This window comes from Crocuta crocuta, unplaced genomic scaffold, assembly GCF_008692635.1.
Source record: "Crocuta crocuta isolate KB4526 unplaced genomic scaffold, BGI_CrCroc_1.0 scaffold548, whole genome shotgun sequence".
NCBI lineage: Eukaryota > Metazoa > Chordata > Mammalia > Carnivora > Hyaenidae > Crocuta > Crocuta crocuta.
Window position 1 is genome coordinate 2,362,353 of NW_027528725.1, and position 24,724 is coordinate 2,387,076.

Below are 24,724 nucleotides of genomic sequence, written 5' to 3' on the forward strand. Positions count from 1 at the left end.
ATATATATATATATATATATATATTCACACACACAAACCAAAGCCCCAATATCCCTTTACATCTGTTAGAATGACCAAAACCAAAAAGACAAGAAATAAATGTTGGTGAGAATGTGGAGAAAGGGAACCCTGTGCACTGCTGGTGGGAATGCAAGCTAGTGCAGTCACTGAGGAAAACAGCAGGGAAGTTCCTCAAAAAATCAGAAACAGAAATACCATATGATCCAGTAATTCCACTATTGGATATTTACCCAAAGAAAAAGGAAACACTAATTCAAAACCATATATGCAACCCTGCCCCCAGCTTGTTATCTGTTGCATTACTTTTGTGAAATCTACCCATATCCGCCAACTCCCAGGGCTAAGCTGCTGCTGCTACTCTTCGGGAAGGCACACAGCCTCCTGATATGCCTACAGTAATCATCAGAGGACGGTGGTACCAGTCATCCCATCCTTTCAATAAGCACACCAAGCTGTAAAACTCTCCTAATTACCAACACATTGCTCTACTGTTTTCAAAAATGCCTTGAGGCATGAATCCTTCAGAAACTAAATCAATCAAATTATAGTTTCCTCAAAGGAACATTCTGTGAGGTAAGTGTTTGAGGCTATTTCCTCTAGTCCCCTTGTTTTTGTCTACCCTGTTGGCTTTTGGTTTCCCTAGAGACTCTTTCTTAAATAGTCTGAGTCTTGCAGTTATTTACGTTGTAATTCCCTGTTACCAAATAAGAACTCTGTTGATATAGTAGTAAAGTGAGCGTTAGGGAGGAATTGTTCTTTAACCCATAATTAGGTCTCAGTGGTTTGGTGGTCTGTGCTACTTGGGCCTGACTTCCAGTGCTTTTCAGCTCACCCTCTCCTTAGGTGAGACAAGAGATACAGAGGGGGCTAGAAAAGGTATTTCCTTTCCTCCCTTTGGTTATGCTTTGGTAAAATCCATGTTGGTTGAGTACTGGTAAAATAGATTTCCTTGAGGCAGACCTTTGTTAAGGAGAAAAGAAAGCTCTGAGCATAATGGTTACTTCTCTGCTCAACCCACCATGCCCTCCAAACACAAGCGGATTTTTCTCCACTCTTCAGCCCGGGAACCTTGTGGAACGCCTGGTGATAGTAAAACTCATGAAAGTGTGGGGATCTTTATAAGTCTGGGGTTCAGGAGTTTTCATCTCTCAAGCCAGTCTTTGCTCAGTCTCCAACAATTAGTCAAATAAATATCTTTAAATGAGTCCTACTGGTGGTAGTATGTACTGCCATAAGTACTCAGGATCAGAAAAAATCCTTATGTTCCATGAAGATTCAGATGTAATAGCTTTAACAACTTTAAAGCCCACCTATTCAGTTTAATTCTTGGAAATAAAATTTAAAATGAACAGTATATACTTTCCAATCGGTATCTTAAACATTCACATCTTTTCTGTTTGTTGTGTGTGACCTAACTTGTAGTATGATAAAGACTTGGAAATGTGGTGTGCCTGGGTGGCTCAGTTGGTTAAGCATCCAACTCTTGATTTCATCTCTGGTCATGATCTCACTGTGGGATGGAGCCTCATGTCAGGCTCTACGCTGACAGTGCACAGAGCCTGGTTGGGATTCTCTCTCCCTCTCTCTTTGCCCCTCCCCACCTCAGAATAAATAAACAAACATTAAAAAAAAAAAACCAAAAAACAGAAAGAAAGAAAAGGGGCACCTGCGTGGCTCAGTCGGTTAAGAGTCCAACTTTAGCTCAGGTCATGACCTCATAATTCATAAATTCATGAGTCTATGCTGACAGCTCAGAGCCTGGTGCCTGCTTCAGATTCCTGTCTTCCTCTCTGCCACCCCCCCCCCACGCTCTGTCTCTCTCTCTCCCTCTCTCTCTCAAAAATAAATAAAGATGAAAAATTTTATTTTAAAAGAAAGAAAAAAAGACTTGGAAATGTGAGTTCTATTTCTCAATATTAAACTAGTTCTAAACATATTTACCAACAAAATAATATGTCAACTCCTTAGCAAAATATGTAGGATCCTTCACAATTGGAATGTAATTTCTCTTCTAAGCAATATTTTCCTAAATTTTTGTTCCCTTACTTCTGTCTAGACAACTGAAAGAGAAACCAAACCAAATAGCTTATCATTTCCTCAACTTGCCACACCGTTTCATACTATTCGGCCTCTGCAACTGCTTGCCACTCTACCTGAATTCCATAAATTCACACCTACCTCTTCCATACTTTCTGTTTCACTGAGGAAATTTCTATTCATCCTTTAAACACCATCCCAAATATCACAGAGCCATTAAAAATTTCCCTAGAGCGACTGTATCCTTTACGTTTCCAAAACAGTGTCAAAAAAACTCTTCTAGAATCCTTATAATAATAATAATAATAAAGGAATATGTATACAATATAAGGTTCTGAAACTACAGAAAAGTTTAGATTCTCACTGTATTATTTTAACCCATATTCTCTGAAGATTTTTTTCAAATTTAGACATTTATATAAAATATAAAATACAAAGCAATATATTTTTTAAAATTGTCTTTAGTAAAATCAGAAATGTATTAAAATCAAAGATGCACGTGTACAATTTCACTATCATAAAAACTGACAATGAAGCTTTTAATTACATATTTTCTTACTGTTATTATATAATTAATTCTTGTGTGTCCACTAATAGGCAAGTGCCATGTCTTTATTTTATATCCTCCTCTGAATATATCAGTTTGAATTATATAGCAACCATGAGACTTGAGATGAAACACTAAATGATAGTTTTCTTTAATGAGCTTTACAGAAGTGTGGTTTACATGTACAATGAAATATACCAACTTCAGTGAACAATGCAAAGAGTTTTGACAAATATATCCAGTTATGTAACTACCACCCACTGAAATCATCATATAACATTTCCATCACCTCAAAACATGTCCCTTGTGTCCCTCAGCAGTCAACTGCCTCCTTCTATTTTCAGTTCCTGGCAACCAATGGTCTACTGTCTCTATAATTTGTGTTTTCTAGAATTTCATATAAATAGAAACAAAGAGTATGTTTGTGTTTGGCTTCTTATACTTAGCATAGAGTTTTCAGGCCAAGGCATCCATATGGTTTAGTGGTATCAATAGCTCATTTCTTTTTATTGCTGAACAGTACTGATTGTGGATATAAATCCTCTTTCATCAACTGATGGACATCTGCAGTTCTGTTTTGTGCTGTTATAAATAACATAGCTGTGAACATTAGTGTAAAACTCTTTATATGAACTTAGGTTATCATTTCTCTTGGGGAAATTTCCAGGAAGAGAAATGCTGGATTATATTGTAAATCTATGTTTAACTTTAAAGAAACTGCCAACCTATTTTCCAAAGTTGGTGCACTCGTTTGCACTCTGACCAGGAATGTATGAGATTTAAGGAGTTTTGCTTCTTGCCATCATTTGGTAGGTCATTTTTTTTAAGTGGAGCTATCCTGTGTGTAAGCAGTAGTTCACTGTGGTTTAACTTGCATTTCACTGATGACTGAACATCTTTTCATGTGCTTATCTGCCATCTGTGTATTTCCTTTGGTCAAAATGTGTAATCAAATATTTTGCTTTTCTTTTTAATCAGATTGTCTTCTTACTATTGGGCTTTGAAAGTTCTTTATATATTCTTGATAGGTCCTTTATCAAATATATGTTTTACAATAGACAATGTCTTTTTTTTTTTTAATCTTCTTTTAGAGTCTCCTTTTAAGAGCAAAAGTATTTAATTTTCAAGATGTTATTTCATCAATTTTTGTATTTTATGGTTCATGTGTTTTTGTAACCTATCTAGGAAATTTATCATTATTATTTAAACAAAGTTGTGGCAATTTTCTAAAATAACTGCTTCTGTCATTTAGCACATTTCTATTAAAGTATTATTAAAGTGATTAGTTACAAAACCTATTAAATAAAAATCACAGTAAAAAATCAGGACCAAATCTTTCAAAAGGAGATATAAAGAGAAACAGATGAATACAATGTATTTCTTTTGTATTTGTTTCTTCTGCTAAAGAAAATCACTGCATTTATTTTAAAAAACAGGAGCTGCTCATTTAACGTATAAGAGATATGGTTGAAGTGATTTTTATGATTTTCAAGTGATCCTCTTAAAGGGAAGTGGCAGATGCTACTTAGCTCCTCACTCTGGGACACAGAAGCAATGGTAGGTGAGTCACCCTGGACAATGAGGATGACACGCTAAGGGCAAGAGAGCAGTAAAACTGAAGAAACATGAGTTTTAAACCCCATGGAGCCACCATACTTTCCTAGTACCAACTTAAACCAAGTAACAGCAGATCGTAGATGCTGCAACCGCACCCGTGCTCCAACAGATAAAACACCACCTCACTGAATGCACTTGGAGGAAATCCTGTAACTTAAAGCAATCATGGAGTGGGTGTCTGGCTGGCTCAGTCCTTAGAACATGCAACTCTTGATTTTAGGTTTGTGAGTTCGAGTCCCACACTGGGTGTAGAGATGACTTAAAAATAAAACCTTTAAGGGGGGTGCTGGGTGGCTGGCTCAGTCAGTTGAGCATCTGACTTCGGCGTAGGTCATGATCTCACCATTCTTGAGTTCAAGCCCTGCATGGGGCTCTGTGCTATCAGCTACATGCCCAGAGCCTGCTTTGGATTCTATGTCACCCTCTCTCTCTGCCCCTTCCCTGCTCGTACTCTGTTTCTCTCTCTCTCTCAAAAAAAGAAAATGAAACATTAAAGAAAAATGTAAAAAAATATTTTAAAAAATTAATAAAGCAATCAGCATGGTGCAAGACTCAAAGTAAACATGAGAATATTAGTTATTATACTATAGTACAAATTTAGAGATTCTCTAAGAGAAAACCTCATAAAGTAGTATTCTTTATAAATATTGTCCTGTCTGGACTAAACAAGTTTTAAAATAAACAATTCAATTATTTTAATATTCCTTAGTAGATTTCAAGTAGGATAAGTTGCATGACAACATTGATATACTTCAACAACCATTTTCTTTAATATGACTTATTATATTTGGTCATAAAATGGTAAAAAGTACTGATGGAAGTTCTTACCATGGAAAGATATTCATTCGTACCCTGTTCTTATAAATCAGAATTCCTCCTGACATCACTCCAATCATAATTTCATTGTTACTTTGATCCTTCAAAAAAAGAAAATGACAAATCTAAAATATTGGACTTTTCTTGTTAAATATATTTTTTAAAACAGGATAAAGATTTTTAAAACACAACATAACATATTCAAAGGCAGCACATAATTGCATAATATTTACAAATCCATACAGCAATTTTTACCTCATGAAGATGAAGAACATACTTCAAAGTTAAATGTTACAATATTAAAATTCATTAATCTACAGTAAAAATGATCTCAGGATTTCCCAGAGTTTATAACTGGAATTGACTCTTTGAGACATGGAATCAAAGGTCCTTCTCACCCTGTAGAATGATGAATTAGTATCTATTCATTCATTTCTAAAATTATTCTAACTTAATCACTGTGTAAATATAGTGCTAGAATTGCAAAAGTGAATAAAATATCCATATTCAGAGCTTAGTGAAGTGTAACCTATAAAAAAAAACAAGATTTCTAATACAATGATAAATCCTATAACTAATATAATACAAAAAAAAAAAAATCATGGCAGTAGAGTAGGAAACAACTGTTGGAGAATTTGAACGATTCCGGAGAAGAAAATTTCAACTGTGCTTTGAGGAAAGGAAGGGTTTTCATGCTAACTCATCCAACTTGAAAAACTAATCTGTACTACTGAGAAAATGTAGAATTAAATTACTTTCCCAGATGCTAATCAACCTTGAAATAGTTTTGCTACTTGACTTAAAGCATTCTACAGGCAAGCGAATACAGTAACAATGCTCTTACCCCCACCGTTCATATCCTCAGAAGACAGAACTAACTCATGAAATTATAATCAAGATTTTACAACTGTGTCCCTAGGGAAAAAAATCCTTTAAAATGTAGTTTCAATAACTTAATTAAATTAAAAAACTTTCTAACTTGTTTGATAGGATAATAAATAACAAATGGCCAAAGTAACACACTACGTACTGTATGACCAATTTATTTAGCAATAACCAGCATTATTGTATACTGTTATGAGCCTTAAATCAGTTTTTAAAAAATATCAGAAGTTTGGACCAAGATGGCAGACTTAATACATGCTCCTAATCCTTCTTCTGCTTCCAGTCTGATACAACAGAAGATATATAAAAAACAATCCACTTGAAGGTATATAATCAATGTGCCAGACATTTTGAGAAATTTGTAAAGACTTTAAGAGGATAAAATCAGATTTTAGGAGGAAAAAAATATAGAAGACCAAAGCCTGAATTAAACAGAGTAAAGAAAGTTCTATATGGAGGCAGAAAGAAGGTATAGTCAATGGATACAATTTCACAGACAACAGATACAGGAAATACAGGGAGCCCTCAAATTACTGTCAGGATGATCAGGTAGAACACAGCTAAGGTAATTAGCTCCTACCAACTCTAGAATCCTGTCCCATATGGATTGAATTACGGGACATGGAAATATGTGCAGCTTATCTAAAATTCCGTGTGTGGGAGTGTGGATACTGGGGACAGAAATTAAAGTGATCCTCAGAATGGATGGAGAACCTCAAACAGAGAAAGGCAAACTATAGGCATGTATTTCATGGCAATATTTTCCTTCCCTCCTCCACCATCAACTGAAGCAGGAGAACACTGACAAGCAAGTGACCTAAGAATCACAAATACAAAAGGAAGTACACAACCAAGAATTACTAAGCACTAGAGAAGAACCAATACCACTAAACAGAGATACCAAACTCAACAAATACATGTATCTATCAAGCTGCTATGCTGGCAGAAAAACATGCTTAAATAAAAAAAGGAAAACATGTTCAGGATATCTAGGAACTCAAATTCTTAAATTATAGCTGTCTAGACTTGAAGTGGCAATTCCCAAGGTGATCCAGAAGTGAGCAAGATAAAAAGAAAAAGTGTTATAACCTTAATGGACACCAATGCTATTAATTCCAACGTACAGAAAAATGCACGATAACCACCTTATTTTAAAGTCTCTTTGCTTTTTTTATCACTTACTACTATCTAATATTATACTATGAATTATCTTATTTAACCTGTTTATTTTTTTACGCATCTTCAGTAGAACTCAAGTAGCAAAGTACAGGGCCTTTGTTTTCCCACACTGGGTTCCTACGTGTAGAAAAGTGCCTTCTAGAGTTAACCCATGAACAACACAGGTTTGAACTGTGTGGGTCCACTTATATGCAGACTTTTCTCAATAAATATATTTGAAAAAACTTTGGAGACTTGCAACAATTTCAGAAAACTTGCAGACAAATCCTGTAGCCTAGAAATAGTAAAACAAAATTTAAGTTAGGTATGCTATGACTGCATAAAATATATGTAGATCCTAGTCTGTTTTATCATGTTACCATAAAATATACACAATTATATATATACATATATATACATGTATTTTAAGTTTATTTAACTTGAGAGAGAGAAAGAGAGGGTGCATACGCATGTGGGGAAGGGGTTGAAGAGAAAGAGAATCCCAAGCAGGCTCTGCATTGTCCTCATGAGGCTCAAGCTCTTAGAACCAGGAGATCATGACCTGACCAAAATCAATGTCAGACACTTAACCAACTGAGCCACCCAGGCACCCCGAAACACACAAAAATACTATTAAAATTTAGGATTTGTCAAAACTTCTGCACACTTAACAGACCATACAAGGCATCAAGAGAAAGGTAAACAAATATAAGATGCTGTATGAAATCATAACTGCACAACATTTACCAAAGTACACACTGTATTACTGTAATAATTCCATAGCCGCCTCCTGCTGCTGTTGCGGTAAGCTCAAGTGTTGCCAAGTATGGGCTTAACATATGGTATGACACTAACCATCTCCACCTGTGAAGCTGGGTCTCTCCAATAAATTGCATGTAGCAGCAAAAGCGATTTGTCACAGTTCATGCTTAGTTTTCAATGTGTTTAGTGTAATACCATAAACTTCCAGTAACATCATGGGACCCGTAAAAAGTGCTATTTAGTGATTGCTGGAAGTGTTCGCAAGAAGCCAAGGAAATCATGACACTACAAGAAAAAGCTGAATTGCTTAATATGTAGCAGAGACTGAGGTCTCCCCTGTGGCTCCCTGCTATCAAGATAAACAAATCCAGCATGAGGACTGTTGTAAACAATGAAAAGGAAAATCATGAAGCCATTGCTGTAACTACACTAGCATGCACAGAAATCTGGTACTTTGTTCAGAATGTTGTGCCCTTTCATCTAATATTGAAAATGCAGATTTTATGTGGGCACTGGACCACTGTAAGAAAGGGATGCCTATATCTACAAATTCTATTATAATGTGAGAAAAAGCGGAGTCATTATATGACAACTTAAAGCAAAAAGGTGTAGGAACTAAACCTGAAGGATTTAATGCCGGAAAAGGATGGTCTGATTTTAGAAAGACGTTTGACTTAAAAAATGGCAAGGAAACAGAAAAGCAGCCTCTGCCGAACAAGAGGCAGGAGGCCTGTTCCAAGGTGCCATTCAGAGAATCACTGAGGAGAAAGGGTATTTGCTTGAACATGTTTTCAATGCAGGTAAAAGTGCTGTATTCTGGGGAAGAAAATGCCATAAAGGACATTTATTAGTAAGGCAAAGAAGCAAGCCCGTGGACTTAAAGCAGGAAAGGCTGGGTGAACTCGGCTTTGTGCAAATGCAATTGAGTTTATGATCAGGACTGCCCTCATCCAAAACTGCTAAACCTCCACCTCTGAAGGGAAAAAATGACCACCATCTGCCAGTCTTTTGCTTTTACCAGAAGGCCTGGATAATGAGAACTCTTTTTCTGGATTGGTTCCATTAATGCTTTATGCCTGAATTCCAGAAGTAGTTTGCCTATAAGGAACTGCCTTTTGAAGTTCTTTTGATATTGGACAATGTCCCTGGCCATCCAGAATTCCATGAGTTCAACACCAACGATGTGAAAGTATTTTACTTGTCCCCAAATACAACATATCTAATTCAGCCTCTAGATCGGGGGGGTCATAAGGATGCTTAAGGTTCATTACACATGGCATTCTATGGAAAGATATGTCAATACTTTGGCAGAGAAACCCAACAGAACATCANNAGGCGGTCATGAGGCCCTTCAAGGCTCATTACATATAGTCTCTATGGAAAGAGTTGTCCATGGTATGGGAAGGAACCCTGATAAAGAGAACATCATGCAAGTCTGGAAGGATCTTGAGGATGCCATTGTTATTACAGAAAAGACCATGAAAGCCATATAATAAATAAATAAATAAATAAATAAATTCCTGCTGGAGAAAACTGTGTCCAGATGTTGTGCATAACTTTACAGGATTTATGACAGAGCCAGTCAAGAAAATCATGAGACAAATTACAGATATGACAAAAAGATGGGAGGGTGAAAGGTTTCATTATGTGGACCTATCAAGAAATTCAAGGGCACCACACAAAAGGATTAACAGAAGAGGACTTGACAGAGGTGAGTGCTTCCAAAATCACTGCTAGATGATGAGGAAGGAGTAGAAAAAGCAATGTAGCAAATGAACTGTTATTTCACAATCTAGCAGAAGAGTTCTTGATTATTTAAGACTGCTTTTGACTTTTTTTTTTTTTTTAAACACAACATGGTCCCTTCTATGATAGGAGCACTGAAACTAAAACAGACAGTGGAGAAATTGGTAACCATACAGAAACTTTTTTAGAGAAATGAAAAAGCAAAGTCAGGTAAAACTACAATGCACTTCCATAAAGTTACACCGAGTGTGCCTACCTCTCTTGCCTACACCCTTCTACCTTTCCCACTTCTTACACCTCTGCTCATCTCTGAGATAGTTAAGACCAACCCCATTTCTTCCTCTTCCTCCAGGGTCGACTCACCATGAAGATGACAAGGCTGAAGACCCTATGACAATCTACCACTTACTGGATTGTTAATAATCGCCACACCATTCAGTTTATAAACTTATCTGCTGTCTGTGTGTGGGTTATCTTTGTGCAGAAATTTGACTGTATGAGAAGAACCATATGAAACATTTCTGTGCCAGCAGCAGCAGCAGCAATGTCTGAGTATTTGCCTGGAGAACATCATGTGCAAGACTCATGGAAGTGGATGGGCTATCCTTACACAGGAATGAGGTCAGGGTTATTTAATATAAAATTAATAATGTGTTAGTTTTCTTAATATTTTATAATTTTGTTTTCAAAGAATTACATTATTGTGCAGTATGCCTTTCTTTCTTTCTCTCATAATTGGAGAAACTGCATATCAGACTATCATCACAGGTTAGTAGTTTTTTAAAAAATTAACAATGTTTCCAATACTGTATCAGGACTAGGACTGCAATATTATATGCCATAAATATTTTATAATGATTAATTTATTAAGTATATAGCTAGGCTACCAAAAAGCATTCACATTGCTACTTGTTCATTATCAACATATGAATTCTTACTCCTGAAAACAAATATGAATTTCTTTTTCACATTAACTTTTCATTTTTGATGTCTAGAGTCAGTAATATATTTAATATCTACAGAGTTTTATATCCATACTGATGTAGGTACTGACAGACCACTCATCTTGGAAATAGATGACGTACACTTATCAATACAGTAGAGTCCTGTAAATGTATTTTTAATTCCTGATGATTTTCTTAGTAACATTTTTTCTCTAGTTTATTGTAAGAATATAGTATACAATACATATACAAAACATGTGTTAATCAACTAGGTTATCAGTAAGGCTTTGGGTCAACAGTTGTCTATCAGTAGTTAAGTTTTTGGGGAATCAGAAACTACATGAAGATTTTGGACTGTACTTGGGGATAAGGGTTGGCGCCCCTAACCCCAGTTGTTGTACAAGGGTCAACTGTATTCGTTTGTTAAATGTTAATTGAACGGATCTCCATCACCAGTAGTAAGAGGTCTTAACTGTTTAGCTTGGCACTGAAGGCCTTTCGACAACCATCCCATCCCACTTTATCTTCCCCTTCTAACTAGAAAAAACTTTCTCATCAAGCCAGTTCCATGATGTTCTTTGTACCCATAATTACGTATTTCTTTAATGCAGTTCTCATGCCTTCTTTGTGTTTCTCTAATGAATCAATCCAAAGTCTAGATCGAGTCCATTTTCTTTTTTTATTTTAAGGGTTGGTGCATTTAAAATTTTTTTAATTAAAAAGTTGTTTTTAACATTTATTCATTTTTGAGAGAGCACGAGTCGGGGAAAAGCACACAGAATCCAGAGTAGGCCCCAGGCTCTGAGCTGTCAGCACAGAGCCCAATACGGGGCTTGAACCCATAAACCAGATCATGACCTGAGGTGAAGTCTGATGCTTAAGCACCAGACTAAGCCACCCAGGTGCCCCTGGAGCACATCTTCTCTGTGAAAATTCATTAGCCCACATGAACAAGTTTCTCACCCGGGGAGGGAAAGAACTCCAGACCCCACTCTAACCAGATCCCAGCCCTCTTGACATGCATGTTCAAGAGAGTAGGCACAAAATGCATGCAACTATTTAAATGGAAATTTATTAAACTGACATAAAATTAAAACTTCATTTCCTCAATCACACTAACCACTTTTTGAGTGACAGCACAGGTCTACCACATTTTCTGCATTTCAGGGAGTTCCTTTGGACAGAGCTGCAAGACCAGAGATGTCCAATGGAAATACAGGGCAAGCCACATGTGTAATTTATGTAATTAAAATTCTTCTAATGGGTGGCCCAGTCGGTTAAGCATCCAACTTTGGCTCAGGTCATGATCTCATGGCTTTTGTGAGTTTGAGCCCCATGTCAGGATCTAGGCTGTCAGCACAGACAGAAGCAGAAGAAGCCTGCTTCTGATTCTGTGTCTCCTGCTCTCTCTGCCCCTCCCCTGTTCGTGCTCTGTCTCTCTTTCTCAAAAATAAACATAAAAAAAAAATTCCAGTAAACAAATAAAAACAAAAGACTTAAGAATTAACACTTAAGACACTTCTATTTTGCAGCCTCCAGTGAATTAATGAATCCAGACACTGAACCTCAAAGGCTGCTAACATTAAAAACAGGAGTGAAAACCAGGCATTACATACCTCCTGATAAAAATCACACAAAAAAGGATCCATCCTGACTCTGAACATCCCTGTTAATCAAGCTGCCAATCTACAAGTAATACACAGAACAGCAGAACATGTTGAGTTACACCATAAGTACATGATCAGTACAGTCCAGACCATGAGAAATTAAAGGTGAAATGTCCCAGTTCTTTAACATGAAAATTTTAGCAAAGGAGAGATTAACAGATTTAAAGTTATCTAGTTAAAACAAACAAAAAGCAAGACCAAGTTGTAGTATCTAGGAAGGTACAGTTGGGTGATAAAACCATAAAAAAATACAACGTAGGAAGGGGCTTTTGTTGGCACAGGGCACAAGGAGGGTTTCTGGAACGGGTGGCTAACATCTACCTCTTGACCTGGGGGCCGCTGCCAGTGTTCACCAAGATACAGGACACAGCTGTATATCTGTTTCATCGTATAATCGGTTAAAAAAGGACAATGTAAAAGGTTAAGATTTAGGATGAATATAAACATATGTTCTAAAATTTTCCACCCATACCTCAACCGATCATTTCATTATGTGTAGTGGTCTTCCCTCCTTTTCTTTGGAGACTGCTGTCCTAAACACAAACGGCACAGCTAAGCCTCCTTAATATTCCAGCCTGTCTACTGTTACAGGTTAAAAGTAAAGTAAGTCGATCCCACTAAAATTTTATAGTACTATGGGTGGGAGAAACATTAATTTTAAGTGGTGTACAGTAGCTATTAAAATTATCTTAATTATTTCTATTAAAATATTTCAAACAAATATAGAAATATCAACAAGTCAAACAGCGTCCCTCACCTTCTCTGCCTCATCATCAGGGATAGCCACTATTAATATTTTAGTGTGTACTCTTCTAGATCTTTATGTTTATAAAAAATATAAATATACATTATATAATTTCTTTAACAAAAGCTACGATATATTATTCTGTATATCATTACCTGCTGCATATTATTCCAAAATACCAATTTATCACAATTTTCTTAACTATTTCTGTTCATTCAGAGTGTATCTAATTTTTTATTATTAACAAAGTGTTGTAATAAAAATCCTTGAACATATTATTTAAAACACTTATATAAATGTTCTACAGGATAGAATCTGAGAAATGGAAATGATCAAAGATTATATGAATATTTGCACTCCAAAAGGGTTATACCAAGTTATACTTCAACAATGTTTTGAAATGTCCACTTTGCATACTCTCACCAATAATGGGTATTTTTAATCCTTTGAATTTTTGCAAACTTAATGAAATTGGTATCTCCTTGTCATTTTCATGGTTATATTTTATTTTTTAAAGTTTATTTATTATTATTTTTTAATCATCTCTATACCCAATGTGAGGCTTGAACTATTGACCTCAATATTAAGAGTCACATGTTCTACTGACTGAGCCAGCCAGGTGCCCCTCATGATTCTATTTCAGAGGATTAGAAAAAGTGAGCAATTTTTCACAATATAAATCATTTGTATTTTTCCTGTTAAGTGCTCATCTCTTTTTCCCATGTCTAATTACATGTCTATAAAAGAATTAATCCTTGGAATAAATGTGGAATATGAATATAAAATAAGAAAATTATGAATAAAATATGGGTATTAAAGTTTTCTGTAATGTATGTTGAAATTATTCTCTTTTAACCTTAGCTTCATGTTTCCCCCATATATGATTAAAATATTTATGTTTATATGTTTTTAATGTAGTTAGGCATAATATAAATTCACTAATTCAAAAATAAGTTTGTGTGCCTTACACAGGCTTAACAGTGTATGTAAACTCAAATATTCAGTGAAAATGAATACAGGTAGTTATCTACTGGTACTTCATAAAGATGCCTGATACAAACACACACACACACATACAAACACACATAAGCTATGTTCAGACAAGTCGTGATGAGTGAAAGCACACAGGAGAATTACAGAAAGTCCCTGGGTGATCTGAATACTCTAGGATGATACAGATGAAGTCATATATACAGCTCCACTCTGACAGAAGAAGTTCTTTTCTGTTTTAAGAGATTAGATTTTTAAATTATTTGATTATTCTAATCAAACTGTCAAAAAGTTTTCAAATGCATGCAAGTTAAAAACAATGTTTTAGAAGAAGCTATAAACTGGATCTTCAGTACAGAAATAGATATCATATGGCTAAATAGTATCTCTGTGTCTCACTTTTGTCGTCTGTGAAGTGGAGATGATAATACTCTTACCTCACTGGGATAATGTAAGGATTAAATGAGATTAATATACATACAGTCTTATGAAGGTGTTGAATACTTAGTAAAATGCTATTAGGTGCTGTTACTATTACTTGTGTCCTGATTGGCAAAATCTCTCAAAATGAGTGTCCGCACATTCCTTCTTGCATACTCTGTAACCAGCCTCTGACCATCAAAATGTGACCCTGTTCTTACGTCACTGATGACTCCCACATTTCTAATCCACTTCTCATCTGACATAGCTGAACATCTGAAATCTGCCTGTCTTCAAAGACACACATGTGTCTGAAAGAAAGGCTTTCTTTCTATCTAAATGGTTGCTTCCTCCTGGTTCTTTCTCACCTCTCTAATCTCTGAAGTGTTCCAGCTCTGAGGACCTTTCTCTTCAGTATTTGCTACATTTCTCCCTGAGTGCTCTCATTCCATGGCTTTAAATACTAACTACGAGCTGACAATTCCCAGATGCCCATCTTTAGTCCAGACCTCTCCTCTGAACTCAGTTCTGTACATTGAATTGCCTACCCTTCTTCCTATGGATCTGTGAAAGTCTTCTAAAATTTGACTGTTGTGAGCCTAATTCCTGACCCACTCTGCCACACCTGCTTCTCTCTGGTCTTTCCCAACTTCCTAAATAGTTACACCATCTGTCTAGCTAATTCAGACGAAAAACTCGGGAATCATTCCCGAATACTTTTTTTCTCACATCCTACAGCTAATGCATCAGTAAATGCTGTCACCTCCATATTCAAAATATATACAGAATCTGATTACTTTTCACCACCACCGTTATTTGTCACCTTGATCATGGTAAGAGTCTAGCTGGACTCTCAGTGCTTTATAGAATACACTCAAAATGGCAGCCATTGTTATCTTTGCAAAATGTAAATCACACCAAGTCTTTTATCTGCTCAAACTGTCAAATGGTCTTGCTTAGAATTAAAAGCTGTAATGTTTAAAATGTCTCATAAAACTTTAGTCCACCTTAAACTAATCAATACTCTCCTTCCTAGCTTACACTGCACCAGCCATACTGGTCTCTGCTGGTCCTTGAATTTCCAAGCAACTTATTTCATGGCTTCGTTAATGTCTCCTCTCCCCTAGATACATATCTGCATAAGACTCTCAAATCTATTTATCTTCTCAGTGAGGGCTTCTCTGATACCACACTTTTGTCTGTCTCAATCCCCTTTCTCAGGTAATTTTCCTCCACAGCATCTATTACTATCTGATATATTACCTATTTAAAGAAAATTGAGTATAATGTACATATATTAAAATGTTCAGGGGCATGTGGGTGGCACAGTCGGTTGAGCATCTGGCTCTTAATTTCCTCTGAGATCATGATCCCAGGGTCATGCAATAGAGCCCTGTGTTCAGGGTCTGAGCTGAGCATGGAAACTGATGAGGATTCTCTCTCTCTCTTGCCCCTCTGCCCCTCTCCCTGCTCATGCTCTCTCTCTCTCTCAAATAAAAACATTACATTTAAAAAATAAATAAAATGTACAAATTCTATATGGGCAACTCAAAATTGTACATACATACCTATACATATGTATATATATGTCTGTGTAACCAACATAAACCAAGGTACATATATTCAAAATCCAAGAAGGCTCCTTCATGAGCCTCCCAGCTAATAAAACCCTTTCACAGGTGACTGCTATACTGACTTCTATCAGTATAGACTGGTATTTTGCCTATTACTGTAAACTTTACTTTCATGGAATACCCACTATGTATCCTGATGTATCAATTATTTTATAGTCTATCTTGCCCACCAGAATGCAAGCGTCATGAGGGTTGGGTTTTACCTGCTTTACTCAGTGCTGTATCCACAGTGTCTATAAACAGGACTTGGAACATAGAAGGTGCTCAATAAATATTCACTGAATGAATGAATAATCAAAATAGCATCATTAAGCTTTCCTTTCCTTTGGAACCTTGAAGGGCAAAAGTTATTTTTCATTAGAATTATCTTCATTATTATTACAAATACCTATGGAAATCAGATATTCACAATCAAGCCTAAAACTTGGATAGAATTGTTTTAGGGTTAATTTAGAGATTCCTATACTTAACGAAAATCCTAAAGCCAAATCTTCTGTGATTACTTTTACATTTAGGTAACAAGGTTCTGCAATACAGCAATTACATTATACTAACACCCTTATAAAACAGGTTGAACTGGAGGGCCCAGGGCACAGGTATCTTATAACTCTAGTATGTTCTTTTATTCTATTCTCACAGTTTAATAAATATTGAACAGTTTTCACTAGAAAAGATAGTGTTTAGTGAGCCCTCAAAGCATTCATTTAGCAAATTAAGACAGTTTAATTACACTGGCAAGTTCTCCTGAGACAGTGCTGTTACCGTATTTGCAGAGGTCAGAAATTCTTCACAAAAATGGAAATTTCACTCCCACAATGTTCCATGGAATTAATATGTTCAAATTATATTTTCAAGATTACTTTCATATCATTATTTCATCAACTGATCCTAACCAAAAATTCTGGAGTAACTAATGCTATTCTTTGTAGGTGAGAATCTGAGAATAAAGCAGAGTGCTGGGTAGAAATAATGAATGCATTTGCATCCATTGCTTATTTAGAAGTGTACTTCTTAATTTCCAAATGTTTAGAAGATTTTTAAAGTTTCCTTTTGTTTCTGTTTTTAGCTTAACTGCACTATCATCAGAAATTATATTCTTGTGTTTGAAAATAATACATACTATGGAGTTGCTGGATATGATATTCTACATCAATTAAGTGGGCTGACTGTATTGTTAGCTAAAATCTTTATCTTGCTGATATTTAGGCTATCTGTGATTAGTATTAGAAATTATCACTTTCTTTTACTCCAAAGAGTAGGGAAGAACATTTGCAAATCACATATCCATCAAAAAAGTGTATCTAGAATATATATAGAGTTCTTTAAAAAAAAGAGTAAGAGAAGAATAATGGGGAAACATTTGAACAGCCATTCATCAAAGAAGATATGATGCTCAACATCATTAGTCATTAGAGAGATACAAAGTAAATCTCTGCTGAGATGAAACACACCTATTAGAAAAGCTTGAAAAGAAACAAAACAAAATGGACAGTACCACATGCCAAAAAAGAATGTGAATTAGAACTTGTAAATATTGTGAGTCAGGATACAAAGTGGCTTGGTCACTTTGGAAAACAGTTTGGCAGTTTCATGTAAAGCTAAATATACATTTACCATATGACCCAGCCATCCCACTCTGGGGTTTTTACCCTACAGAAATGAGAACTTAAATGCACACAAAAAACTGTAAATGATTTTTCTGCAGTGGTCTATTAATAAAAAAACCAAAAAACAACCACAAACAAGCCAGATGTTCTTCAATGGGTGAATAAACAAACAAACAAAAAGGAATGAACTATTAAAACACACAATAACTTGGATAAATCCTAAATGCATTACCGTAAAAAGCCAGTCTCAGAAGGTTACATAATATAGGATTCCATTTATAAGACATTTTGAAAAAGACAAAAATTTAGAGTCAGAGAACAGACCAGTGGTTGCCAGGGATTAGGGGGAAGTATAAGGTTAGATTACAAAGGAGCAGCATGAGTGAGATTTTATGGGATAATGGATTATCCTTATTCTGATTGTGGTAGTGGTTACATGAATCTATACATGTGTTAAAACTTACACAACTGAACCCATACACACACTTAAAAAAATCCATTTACTGTATTATTTTAAAAAACAAACTATCCCCCTGCTCCCTCACCTCGAATCTTTTTTTTTTTTACCCTGAAATTCTCATTCTTTACTTTTCTACAATTTCTTTCCCTTACTCATATAATCTCTTAGACATATAAAATGCTATTTTCTTTTTTAAAGTGTTTTTTTTTTTTTATGTTTTATTTAGTTTTGAGAGAGAGACAGCATGAGCAGGGGAGGGTCAGAGAGAAAGGGAGATACAGAATCCGAAGACAGGCTCCAGAGCTAGCTGCCAGCACAGAGCCGAACACAGAGCTTGAACTCATGAACCGTGAGATCATGACCTGAGCCGAAGTCAAATGCTTAACCGAATGAGCCACCCAGGTGTCTCTAAAATGTTATTTTCTTAAGTATGCCATGTTCTCTCTTGATTTCAGGTCTTTATTCATGGTGCTGGTCTATGGTGAAAACTACTCTCTTGGCTAATTCTTATTCATCCTTCTGGCTTTGGTAAATTGCTTCTTATAATAAGCCTTCCCTAACCTCTGCTGCCAGGCTGGATTACATGTTTGGTCATATATTCCCATATCGTTCTGCACTTTCCCTTTCATATCTTCCCATTTTTGTCAGTGCATGATCCATTTCTTTCTCCCCCACCATCTGTGAACTCCATGATAGTTCATAATAGCAGAGATAGTTGACGTTTTGTGAAGTACCGCTTAGCACCAACACTGTATAAGGCACCTAACAGATCCACAACAATGAATGCTCTAAGACCTATTTGTGATTTGTGGATTGCTATAAATAACCTGTTCTATTCTCTGATTTTTTCAATCTACATTTTAAAGGCAGACAGAAAACATCTTACCTCTTTTTTTTCTAAATATTATTTCAAACACACTTTTGCTTGTGATATTCAGTTAAGTGTTGCCTTTATGTACCCTCTCTCCTCTACTCTTTGTCCTTTTTCTTTAGGATGCTGTAAAATTCCCCTCCACATTCACTGAACATCTGCACATTTTCTTCTAAGTTCTCAGTATCCACACACAACAGAAACACCCTTTCCTGGCATTTTCTGTCAGTACAAATTAGGTTTCTAAATAACCCTGTCAACTGAAAATTTAAATTAATTTAATCTGGCACTCTACATTCATGGTTTTCTTAGAGTTTTAAACCTAATAATTTAAACACAAAAATCCTACCTTAACCAAATCAATAAACAGCAATATGGTTAATTATGTATGAGATCCAGCATGTCACTTAAATTAAAAAAGGAAAGTCTAATATCCTTTGTATGATAGCGGTCAGTGGGAGCAGATATCACGGTACACTACCTTTAGCAAACTGCTAAGGACTAACATGACTGAATTTAGTGGTCATTTTATTGTTAACCACAGTTTAGTTCACATAGGTGAAGTTCCATTAGTTTTAAACCTTATAATAAAAAACAAAATGCACAAATATTGACAACTACATGACCTTTTGGAGAATCAGCTTAAAAAATAACCCACAAATAGAGATGGGATAGGGGAAGAGGCCCATTTTAAAGAAAACAGGAAGTTCAAGAGAGCCTTACTTACACATTTTAAATGGAATCAGACAAATAGATTTGCAAGTTACAAACACTCAGAATTACCAGATCCAGTCATGTGAGGAAAGCCAATCTTTGGTTTGTTAAAGGAGAGACTGACACAAACTTTGTGAAATATAAGAACCCTCCTTTCCTACAAGAACAAAGCCAGGTGAGGCCCTGAACAATAAAACCACCACATGGAACAAAATTTCCAGTGTGTATATTAAAATAAGTTCAAAATAACTATCCAAGGAAAATGTAACTCCCTTTCAGGCTGCTATCCTTATTAGGATTGCTAATTTGTCTCAAGAGAATATAAAACCTATCACCAACTCAAACAATGATTACTTATAATTCCACTTTTCATCTATTATATAGAAAAGTTGTGCTCCAGGTACTTCTAAAGAAATATAACTTCATGATTTAAAAAATCATGAGAAAGAATTTAGATAGAGACATACTAATTAAGGACAGGAGTCTTCCAGGGTCTTCTGGAAGGAGAAAAGTTTCACACAATTAAAAAGTTATTACAAAGTTATATACAGAAGAAGCCAATGACTGTAAATTCCATCTTTTATTAATAAAGGGATTTGTCACACAGGAGAAAGACAACCAAAATGTTAACATACTTCATTTTGTGCTTTATAAGTAAAAATTTATAATGATGTCACTAAATGAGGAAACAAGTGAAGTAACACAAGTTTCGGTGAGGTGAAAGTATTTTTGTAATAATGAATATAAATGCAAATATCCCTACTTTTCCTGTTTTTATTTTGTAAAATAAAAAGTCTAAAGGTACTATCTCTTATGGTCTGCAAGGATTATCTTTATAACATAAAAACATAAAAATAACAAAATATCCACTTTAACCATTCTTCTCCTCAGGTATTAAATCTTAAGTGATTGTGAATATACTTATATTCAGAGGAAAACTTCAGTGCCATCAAGCTGGCAGCACTGCCCAGTTATGCCATTGGTTGCCTAATCCTAAAACTCTGATACAGAGTAAATGCAGCCTAACTCAACATCAAGTTAATTCTCTTCACTTACCCTTGCATAGTGGAATTCAACTCCATAGAGTTCTAAGGTACGTGCTGTGTTCAGATAATTAAATTCTGCTTCTGCAGGAGATAAGCCTCTGTAAAGACAGTATGTTAAAAAAAATTATACCAATCACAAATATGGCCAAATTGGAAAAAAAAAAAGCTCCTATTTAATCTAGAAGATTTTCAGTATTCTAATTAAACCTGTTATAATACATCATGAATGACTAGTTCTCTTAGTTGTGTATAGTAATATTTAGCTGTGTACTTAGCTAGAGGGTAAATTTTCATTAACACAAATCGTTATTTTATAGAATACTTCATTTTCCAGAAATAGAAGAATGTACCAGGGGATTTGGAGACAGGGAACCCTTGTGCACTGTTGGTGAGAATGCAAACTGATGCATTCACTGTGGTAAATAGTATAGAGGTTCCTCATAAAATTAAAAATACAAATACCATATTGAAGGGGACTCTTTGAGTGGGGGAAAAACACCAAAAGCAACAAAGTCTAGAAAGAAACAGAGAACATCAATATCACCCAAAACACTAACTTTACAAGTAACACAATGGCACTAAATTCATATCTATCAATAATCACTCTGAATGTAAACGGACTAAGGCCCCAGTCAAAAGACATAGGGATAAAAAACAAGATCCACCTATGTGCTGCCTACAAGAGATGCATTTCAGACCTAAAGACACCTGCAGATTGAAAGCGAGGGGATGGAGAACCATCTATCATAATAATGGACGTTAAAAGAAAGCCAGGGTAGTCATTCTTGTATTAGACTTATACTGTAATTAAATTTTTATATAATTTAGTTTTATTTTAAATATATTAATTTTAATTTAATTACATATAATTATATTTAACATTATATATTTTGTAATTATAAGTCTAATATATATAATACATATCATGTTACTTATAGTTTTTTTGAGAGAGAGAACATGCGTGTGCGCATGAGCAGGGGACAGAGGCAGAGGGAGAAAAAGAGAATCTCAAGCAGGCTCTATGCCAAACACAGACCCCAGTGTGGGGCCTGATGCCATGACTGTGAGATCATGACTGGAGTCAAACTCAAGACTGGGACACTTCTCCAACTGAGTCACTCAGGCACCCTGTGACAAACTAGATTTTAAACCAAAGAATGTAACAAGAGATGAAGAAGGGCACTGCATCATAATTAATGGGTCTATCCATCAAGAAGAACAATTGTAAATATTTATGCCCTTGTGCCCCCAGCTTGGTAGCATCCAAATAAGTAAATCAATTAATCACAAACATAAAGAAACTCATTGTTAATAATACAATAATAGTACGGGCCTTCAATACCCCACTTACAATAATGGACAGACCATCAAAGCAAAAAATCAGCAGTAAAACATATCTTTGAATGACATGATGGACCAGATGGACGGACTTAACAGATTATATTCAGAACATTTCATCCTAAAGCACCAGAATAAACATTATTTTCGAGTGCATATGGAACATTCTCCAGAACAGATCACCTACTGGGTCACAAAACAGCTCTCAACAAATACAGTAAGACTGAGATCTTACCATGCATATTTTCAAACACAAAGCTACGAAATTGAAGTCAACCACAGGAAAAAATTAGGAAAGAACACAAATACATGAAGGTTAAAGAAGTTCCCACTAAAGAATGAATGGGTTAACCAGGAAATTAAAGAAGAAATAAAAAATATATATATATGGAAGCAAATGAAAATGAAAACTTGATAGTCCAAAACCTTGGGGATGTAGCAGAGATTGCAATACAGGGCTACTTCAAGAAGCAAAAAAATTCTCAAATATAAAACCTAACCTTATACCTAAAGGAACTAGAAAAGAAACAGCGAATAAAGCCTAAACCCAGCAGAAGGGAAATTATAATAAAGATTAGCGTGGAAATAAATGATACAGAAACAAACAAGAACAACAACAAAAAAAAACAGTACGACATACCAAAGACTAAAGTTTGAGCGGATTCTTTGAAAGAATTAATGAAACTAATAAATACCTAGCTAGGTTTATCAAAAAGAAAAGAGAAAGGACTCAAATAAAATCATGAAAGAGATCACGACCAACACCAAAAAAATACAAACAATTATAAGAGAATATTATGCAAATGATATGCTAGAGCATCTGGGTGGCTCAGTTGGTTAAGCATCCAACTTGATTTTGGCTCAGGTCATGATCTCACGATCGTGAGATCGAGCCTGGCATCCTGCTCCATAGTGAGTATGGAGTCTGTTTGGGATTCTCTCTCTCGCCCTCTCTCTGCCCCTCTCCCACTTGCTCTCTCTCTCTCAAAATAAATAAACACACATTAAAAAAAAAAAAAAAAGGATGTGGCAACAAACTGGGCCATCTGGAAGAAATGGACAAATTTTTAGAAACATTCAAACTACCAAAACTGAAACAGGAAGAAAGAGAAAATTTGAAGACACCCATGACCAGCAAAGAAACTGGATCAGTATTAGAAATTCTCCCAACAAACAAAAGTCCAGGACCAGATGGCTTTCCAGGGGAATTTGAACAGATACCTGAAGAAGACTTAATACTTAGTTTTCTCAAATTGTTCCAAAAAATAGAAATGGAAGAAAACTTCCAAACTCATTCTATAAGGCCAGCATTAGCTTGATCCCAAAGCCAAAGACCCAACTGAAAAGGAGAATTACAGGCCAATATCCCTGATGAACATGAATGCAAAAATTCTCAAAAAGATACTAGTAAATCAAATTCAACAGTACCTTAAAAGAATTATTCACCACAATCAAGGGGGATTTATGCCTGGGCTGCAGAGCTAGTTCAACATTCATATATCAATCAACATGATACACCACATTTTAAAAAAAAGAGTAAGAACCATATGATCCTGTCAATAGATGCAGAAAAGCCATTTGACAAAATACAGCACTTACTTTTTTTTAAGCTTTTTTTTTTTAATATTTTATTTATTTCTGAGAGAGAGAGAGAGAGAGACCGCATGAGCAGGGGAGAGTCAGAGAGAGGGAGACACAGAATCCGAAACAGGCTCCAGCCTCTGTGCTAGCTGTCAGCAGAGAGCCCGATGTGGGGCTTGAACCCACAAACCATGAGATCATGACCTGAGCCAAAGTCAGACACTTAACCGACTGAGCTACCCAGGGGCCCCTACAGCACTTATTTTTGATAAAAGTTCTTGACAAAGTAGATTCAGATAGAACATATCTCAATGTCATAAAGGCCATGTATGAAAGACCCACAGCTAATATCATCCTCAACTGGGAAAAACAGAGTTTTTCCTCTGTGGTCAGAAACAAAACAGGGATGTCTACTCTCACCGTTACTATTCAACATGCTACTGGAAGCCTTGGCTTCAGCAATCAGACAACAAAAAGAAATAAAAGCCATCCAAATCGGCAAGGAAAAAGTCAAAATTTCAACTATTTGCAAATGACATGATACTGTATGTAGAAAACCCAAGACTCCACCAAAAAAACCTGCCAGAACTAATACATGAATTCAGCAAAGTTACAGGATATAAAGTCAACATACAGAAATTGGTTGCATTTCTATACACCAATAATGAAGCAGTAGAAAAAGAAATCAAGGAATCAAAATGTAACCAAACTGGTAAAACATCTGTACTCTGAAAACTACAGAACACTTATGAAATAAATAGAAGAGGACACAAAGAAATGGAAAGCCATCCCATACTGATGGACTGAAGAACACTGTTAAAATGTGTACACTATCCAAAACAATCTATACATTTAATGCAATCCCTATCAAAATACCACCAGCATTTTTCACAGAGCTGGAACAAAAAAATCCTGAAATTTGTATGGAATCACAAAAGACCCTAAATAGCCAAAAGTAATCCTGAAAAAGAATAGCAAAGCTGGAGACATCATGATTCTGGACTCCAAGCTCTATTACTAAGCTGTAGTCATCAAGAGAGTATGGTTCTGGCACAAAAACCGACACATAGACCAATGGAACAGAATACTCAGATATGGACCCATGACTATACTGTCAA

The 24,724-nt window shown here is 35.6% G+C and overlaps 1 protein-coding gene across 3 annotated transcripts in view; it reads right to left on the reverse strand.

The window, feature by feature from the left end:
• The window catches only part of PTPN4 (protein tyrosine phosphatase non-receptor type 4), a 177,737-nt gene that overhangs the window by 84,937 nt on the left and 68,076 nt on the right, over positions 1-24,724 (reverse strand). For all 3 annotated transcript variants that reach the window (XM_077755303.1, XM_077755302.1, XM_077755304.1), the window contains 2 exons: positions 20,698-20,785; positions 5,051-5,139 (listed from right to left, as the gene is read on the reverse strand). In XM_077755303.1, the coding sequence (XP_077611429.1) occupies positions 5,051-5,139; positions 20,698-20,785 (177 nt within the window). The remainder of the gene's footprint in view (positions 1-5,050; positions 5,140-20,697; positions 20,786-24,724) is intronic.